Below are 7,779 nucleotides of genomic sequence, written 5' to 3'. Positions count from 1 at the left end.
TCGAAAGTGTACGTGCCGACCAATGTTTTCACTTTTTCCAGTAATGAAATGAAAACACACTGAAATTAATGGAGTACAGCAGCAATTATTCCACAGTAACTGCGACAGAATGCTCGTGTTTCGAAGTTCTGCTATCAGGGAGCAGTAGTGGAAGGAAAGTGGCACAACAAAATACAACCAAGTTGAACTTTACGTGGCATGAGAGAAGTTGCATCTCTTAGATTGCGCCACTAAAAACTGGGAGTTCACTCATACAACTTTATTGAAACTGCAGTCAACCATTAGCTGTGAAGTCACTTTTGTCGCGTGTGTGAATCCGGTTATACTCAAGTTCAGGAGAGATTCCACTCCCTGGAATTCTCAGTTTTAGAAATGTGGAGGAAGTGGGCGAGACCTCCTCCCTCCCCGAATGGGCCACTGTTCATATACATTGTACGACTATTTGTTCTGATTAAGCAGTATTTTGGTCCTGCTTTATTTGTTCAATGCACTCGACTTGTGTCCTAATAACTTATTACTGTTTTTTTCGCAAAAAATTTGGAAATCTAACGATTTCAACCCTAATTACTCGGTTGCTATACAAAGGTCGATATATCTTTCGTATATACACAATCAGAGTGTATGAGTGCTGCAGTTGTTGTCGTTAGGTAGAAACTTTGCATTGTGTGTTTACAGCATGTGTATATAATTGTGGAAGAGAGAATGAACGAAAAGGATAATATACCGCCTAAAAAACGTCGCAAGGGTACCTCTGGTGCTTCATCAGGTTCGGTAAAAGTTTCTGATGGGGATGTATATAAGGTATTACGAAGTAATTGCTGTTTTCGCTTTTTTATTGTATGAGCTGAAATGAAACAACACTAATTTTATTTTGCATTTCCACGAAATGACAACGTTTGCTCGAGTGAAGTTAAATATTTCAACCTCAGATCTGTTTCGAAACATATGCCTTTTGCAACCAATCATATTCTTGACTGTCACATAAGACTATTGTTTTGAATTTACATGCCCGTCTTACTATATCGTGTATATTTGCAGAATGTCATTGAATTTGAAGAGACGGAAGCACAACTGAGGGATGCTACATATGACAGGAAACGGTTTTATGAAATATGCGATGAATATCGTAACTTAATGGTTGAGATTAGCGAGCTAAAGACCCAGGGCAGTCAGGCCGCCGATAAAATAAATGAGAAAAGAATACAAGGATGTTTGTTGTTCGTTCTTTTGAAAAAGTTGAATCGTCTAGAAAAGTTTAGAACCAAGCAATCAAGAGAGACACTGTATAAAGCTAAGCAACAGCTAGATAGCTATCATCTCCAGCTGCAGAACCTTCTGTATGAAATTCTACACGTGAAGAAAGAAGTTACAAAATGCCTCCAGTTCAAGTAAGTACTATCATGTAATTAAACTTTCTTGTTCCAGCGCCCCGTTTTATATAGATATAGTAAGACCTGACGTAAAATTTTTACCTTGAGCAGTATTATAACAACTTACATCACCAGTTTAATTCAAGAGCGATAGTTACATAGTGGACCCCTTGCATTTTTAGAACGGTCAAGTGCCCTAAACATGGTGCAATACAACAAAGCTTGTTTGTATTTTTTAAAAGTTGAAAAACGTGTTAATAATAAAGTATAAGTTGTTTTAAAATGAAAGTATATTTAATTCTGTAAAGTTACAAATGTAGACTAGTGCACTGCTTTGTTTTACTGACTGGAACTCATAGATGTGATATGGTTGGTCCAGAATACCATACAAGACTGACGTTCTTATTGTATAACGAATATAGACGGTTGATGTCTCCGAAATGAAATAGAGAACTGAAAGTCATATATATGTATTTGCTGACTGGAATTTTTCTGCGGAGAACATTTTTGAAACATTTATGGCATGATACTTATTTCAGAGTGAACTACAAAAATTTCTTTATTTATTTCTTCTATTTTAAGTAATATTGAGCCAACCAACATTTGGTAGGAACTGTTTACAATTACTGCTTAAATATGACACTAATACAAAATAATAATAATAATAAATATCTAGGATACAGACAAAAAATAGGAATAGATAATACAAATATTAAAGAAGAACTAAAAGAAAAATATAGACAAAGACTAACAAAAATACTGAAAACAGAATTGACAGCAAGAAACAAGGCAAAAGCTATAAATACTTATGCTATACCAATATTGACCTACTCATTTGGAGTAGTGAAATGGAGTAACACAGACCTAGAATCGCTCAATACACTTACACGATCACAATGCCACAAATATAGAATACATCACATACATTCAGCAACAGAAATATTCACATTAAGCAGAAAGGAAGGAGGAAGGGGATTTATCGACATAAAAAACCTACATTATGGACAGGTAGACAATTTAAGAAAATTCTTTATAGAACGAGCAGAAACTAGCAAAATACACAAAGCAATCACTCATATAAATACATCGGCTACACCATTGCAATTTCATAACCACTTCTACAACCCTTTAGATCACATAACATCAACAGACACGAAGAAAATAAATTGGAAAAAGAAAACACTACATGGCAAGCATACGTATCATTTAACACAGCCACACATCGATCAAGACGCATCCAACACATGGCTAAGAAAAGGCAATATATACAGTGAGACGGAAGGATTCATGATTGCAATACAGGATCAAACAATAAACACCAGATATTACAGCAAGCATATTATTAAAGATTCCAATACCACAACAGATAAATGCAGACTTTGCAAACAACAAATAGAAACAGTAGATCACATCACAAGCGGATGTACAATACTAGCAAATACAGAATACCCCAGAAGACCTGACAATGTAGCAAAAATAATACATCAACAGCTTGCCTTACAACATAAACTTATAAAACAACACGTTCCCACATACAAGTATGCACCACAAAGTGTACTGGAGAATGATGAATTCAAATTATACTAGAACAGAACTATTATAACAGATAAAACAACACCACATAACAAACCTGACATCATACTCACCAATAAAAAGAAGAAATTAACACAACTAATCGAAATATCCATACCCAATACAACAAATATACAGAAGAAAACAGGAGAAAAAATTGAAAAATACATCCAACTGGCTGAGGAAGTCTAGGATATGTGGCATCAGGATAAAGTTGACATTATACCAATTATACTATCAACTACAGGAGTCATACCACACAATATCCACCAGTACATCAATGCAATACAGCTACATCCAAACTTACATATACAACTACAGAAATCAGTAATTATTGATACATGTTCAATTACCCGAAAGTTCCTAAATGCAATATAACACATACCATACAGTTAAAAGGAAGTGACGTCCAATCAAGGTCCGCGTCACTTTCCATTTTTAACCAGACTTAACGTCCAAGAAAGTAAAGAATAACAATAATAATGTAAGAAAATCTTTTTTTTTTTTTTTTTTTTTTGTCATGGACATCAACAGGACCATTCAACACAAAGTAGATTCCTCATCTCATATATCCCATCCCAGTAGCAACATGAGCAATTAGCTATTTCCCTGTCACAACACTGTTTTTTATAAGAAAAAAGTCATTTAATGTAAAAATTAGTCTGTCCTTGCCTCAAACTGTAGAGCCACAACTTACAGATCATTTCACAGTACATTTTGTATGGTACAGAAATATGTGTAGCTGTGTGACTTCCTCTTTTCTACTCCTCACCAAGTGAGGTGACACATTGGTTAGCACACTCGACACTCATTTGGGAGGAAGGCAGATCAAATTCCTGTCCAGCCATCCATATTTAGGTTTTCCATGCTTTTCCAAAATGACTCCCAGGTAGATTCCGGGATGTGTCCTTTGAAATGGCTGTGGTTGCTCTTCAAAGAGATGTCAGAATTGGAATCGGTCTCCTCAGTTCCCGTTTTGTATACTTGACATAGCTTTTGTCAAAGGCATAGCTTTGCCTTTTGGTTAACTCAGTTTTTGGTTTGGAGGCTTTTCTTTCTCAGCAGTGAGTTTGGTGTAGTCCTCTGAGGTTTTATCTGTGATTATGGGTCTGTCTGATTGCACTTGGCCACAGGTTCATGGAAATACGGAAGCGTCCGATCCCGCCCATCTGCTTTGACCCATGACGTCACAAATATGGCGGAAACGACCATAAACCACGATTCCAATATGACGCATATAAAGTCGTTGCGTACACATTATGAGGACGAAAATACATCGAAAAACACACACACTTTCCACAAAAAGCCTAATGACACTAACGGGACAAGCGCGGGAAATAGGGTGTTTTTTGGTGGGGGCAAACTAAATATAAACAAATTTAGACATCCACCTCCATACAAAACCACACAAAACGACGAAAAAAAACAGACATCACAAAACTCCCCAAATACCATTAAACACAAAAATCATCTGGAATTGGACACTTCCCTTGACCTATACAGCTCAACAGCAGCTCCCGATCCCATAAATTAGGATCAAACACTTCCCTTGGCCTCCCGATACCAAGACCAACATACACAGCCACACATTGGGATCTAACACTTCCCTTGACCTGCGCACTGTTAATTTTATTCGTCATATCCATTCCTGAACAAACACAACAATCAATTAATTTTACTAAAATTATCACACGACGTACAGCGAACAACACTAAATTAACTTCACACAAAATCGTTAACTCACTGAAACGAATTCCACTACACACACTGCCAACACTCGAACAATTCTGGATAATGAGCAAAAGCAAACTGAGCCCATTACACCACACAAACGAAAACCCTGAGCATACCACCAGAGAGCACAAGAAACCACAACACGATGACATCTACAAATACGCCACACTCACAAACCAAACTCTGCGCCGTCATGACGTCACACGCGACAACACCCTTACGTCACGGGTCAAAGCCGACGCGTGGGATCGGATGTTTCTGTCGACTCAGGTTCATCACCTTTTTTACGCTCTGAAAGAGAAAATTCTCAGAACTTGCTGCAGATTTTCTCTTGCAAATAGAGATTATACTACTTCTTAAAGAACTAATAGCTTCAACTGCTCCTCCATCACAACAAGGTGGTGTGGTATCATTTTAAGAAGGGGTGTGATCCACCTCAAGACTACCACCAGTGACATTAATTAGTTCATTCAATTTTGTTTTGCCTTGCTTGTTATATTTCTGAACTTTTTTGGTATCCAGTCAGTGAACAGGATACTCTGATCACCTTTTGTAGGGACAAATTAATGCTTTTCTTAAGCCTGAAACTGTTTTTCGGCTACAAAGCATTTGGCCATACTTTGCAGACAGGATCCATAAATTCTGATTTCACCAATGTTGGCTGATTGCTTCTTTGCCATTGAACCAACTCAGTATTCCACCTGTCCTTGAATGGCATGAAGCAACACTAAATTTTACAATCAGTTCCAGGAATCAAATGTATCACATTTTGGAATAGAGCATTTCACATTTAAGGATTATATTGACTGTTAGATAATTGTCTCCAATAAATGTGACAGAAATGAATAATCCCGCAAACGGAGCACAATTTTCTATGCACACAAAGTTGGCGAATACAAAATCGGTATGTTCATGACTGTGACTGAAGTTCAGGATCTGCTTGCACATTTATTGTCAGTCCAAAACTGGTGTTTGTCAAAATTATTTCTTTCCTCAAAAGGGTGAAGTTAATTGGAAAAACAGATGATGACAAAATGTTCCTAAATAATGGCAGCATATATAACACTAAGAACATTTATGATATGTATGGTTTTCTTCTTGCCCTTTTTGGCAAATTTCAGCTCTTATCAGTTTTAGGACCTTAATTTATGTGGCATAATCCATATCACTTCAGGCAGGTGGGTTACCTTCATAGTCTTTGATGTTATTGGATTTAGCATTGAGGAATAAGTAAGAAACAGGCTTTTTTTTCCCCCCCTCAAAAAAAAAAAAAAAAAAAAAAAAAATTGTGCCCTGAGATACAGGCCTCTAAAGATGACACTGCGAACACCATTTTGAAAAATGCGAATTTTGGAAGAAATTGTAAAATGCTATATCTCTGCAACAGTTTTTTTATCTGCTTTATGATGACAAAGAAATCCTCCATTTGGACTTATCTCTCAAAGTTCTTTTACTTTAGTGTTCCGAACTTTTTGTATAATTTATGGAATTTTTTTTTTTTAAATGCCAATCCATAAAATTTTTATTTTTTTCTCTTTTTTTCCTGTGATTAGTACCATATAATTCTATATTCCCTGAAAAAGAAAGCTTCCACTTTTAAGTTGGACAGCTTTATTTTAAAAAAATCATTTTTTTAACTTTCAAGTGTAATATATGTCTTTGCTGAAGTTGTTTCTTACTAATTTCTTTGTTACAATGTTTATTTCTGTTGTCTTTGTTGTAGTTTTTTCTTATCACCTTTTTTTGCTGCAGTTATTTCTTTTCACTCTCTAGAAATGTTGGAACATGTGAGGCAATACTGACCCTATGACTTATCTTAGAAGATAGGTTAAGGAAAGTCAAACCTACATTTCTAGCATTTGTAGACTTAGAGAAAGCTTTTGACTATGTTGACTGGAATACTCTCTTAGTGAAAGGCTATTTACAATTTGTACAGAAACCAGATGGCAGTTATGTGAGTCGAGGGGCATGAAAGAGAAGCAGAGGTTGTAGCCTATCCCCGATGTGATTCAGTCTATATATTGAGCAAGCAGTAAAGGAAACACAAGAAAAATTTGGAGTAGGAATTAAAATTCATGGAGAAGAAATAAAAACTTTGTTGTTTGCCGATGACATTGTAATTCTGTCAGAGACAACAAAGGATCTGGAAGAGCAGGTGAACGGAATGGACAGTGTCTTGAAAGGAGGATATAAGATGAACATCAACAAAACCAAAATGAGGATAGTGGGATGTAGTCGAATTGAATCAGGTGATGCTGTGGGTATTGGATTAAGAAATGAGACACTTAAAAGTAGTAGATGAGTTTTGCAATTTGGGGAGCAAAATAACTGATGATGGTTGAAGTAGAGAGGATATAAAATGTGGACTGGCAATGGCAAGAAAAGCGTTTCTGAAGAAGAGAAATCTGTTAACATCTAATGTAGATTTAGGTGTCAGGAAGTCTTTTCTGAAAGTATTTGTATGGATTGTAGCCCTGTATGGAAGTGGAACATGGACGATAAATAGTTTAGACAAGAAGAGAATAGAAGCTTTCAAAATGTGGTGCTACAGAAGAATGCTGAGGATTAGATGGGTAGCTCACATAACTAATGAAGAGGTACTGAATAGAATTGGGGAGAAGAGAAATTTGTGGCACAACTTGACTACAAGAAGGGATAAGTTGATAGGACATGTTCTAAGGCATCACCAGTTTAGTATTGGAGGGCAGTGTGGAAGGTAAAAATCGTAGAAGGAGACCAAGAGATGAATGCACTAAGCAGATTCAGAAGGATGTAGGTTGCAGTAGGTACTTAAAGATGAAGAAGCTTGCCCAGGATAGAGTAGCATGGAAAGCTGCAGCAAACCAAACCCTGAAGACCACATAATAACAACACTTTCATAGTTGTTGATATTTCTTACTCTTTGTTGTAGTTCCTTGTCAGTTTCTTTGTCATGGTTGTTCATCGCAGGTTTCTGTATTGTAGTTGTTGAGTACTAATCGGTTTGCTAAAGAGGCTTCTAAGAAAGGTGAGACCATCCAGTGAGTTCTGTGTTTTCTCCAGGAATTTGCCAATTGACACAGTTGCAGTGTGTTTTGTGAAAAGGACTGTTTGAAATGTCTTC

General features: G+C 36.5%; 1 protein-coding gene across 3 annotated transcripts in view; it reads left to right on the top strand.

The window, feature by feature from the left end:
- Positions 1-653: 653 nt before the first annotated feature.
- The window catches only part of LOC126195077 (THO complex subunit 5 homolog), a 158,826-nt gene continuing 151,700 nt past the window's right edge, over positions 654-7,779 (top strand). For 2 of the 3 annotated variants that reach the window (XM_049933536.1, XM_049933535.1), the window contains exons 1-2: positions 654-801; positions 1,039-1,388. In XM_049933536.1, coding sequence (XP_049789493.1) covers positions 703-801; positions 1,039-1,388 — 449 coding nt within the window. In that variant the 5' untranslated portion in view covers positions 654-702. The remainder of the gene's footprint in view (positions 802-1,038; positions 1,389-7,779) is intronic. The other variant, XM_049933537.1, reaches the window with a different exon arrangement.

The sequence above is a fragment of the Schistocerca nitens genome, chromosome 7 (genome assembly GCF_023898315.1).
Source record: "Schistocerca nitens isolate TAMUIC-IGC-003100 chromosome 7, iqSchNite1.1, whole genome shotgun sequence".
Lineage (NCBI taxonomy): Eukaryota > Metazoa > Arthropoda > Insecta > Orthoptera > Acrididae > Schistocerca > Schistocerca nitens.
Note: the sequence above shows the minus strand (reverse complement) of the source record. Positions and strands in the feature narration are given on the sequence as shown.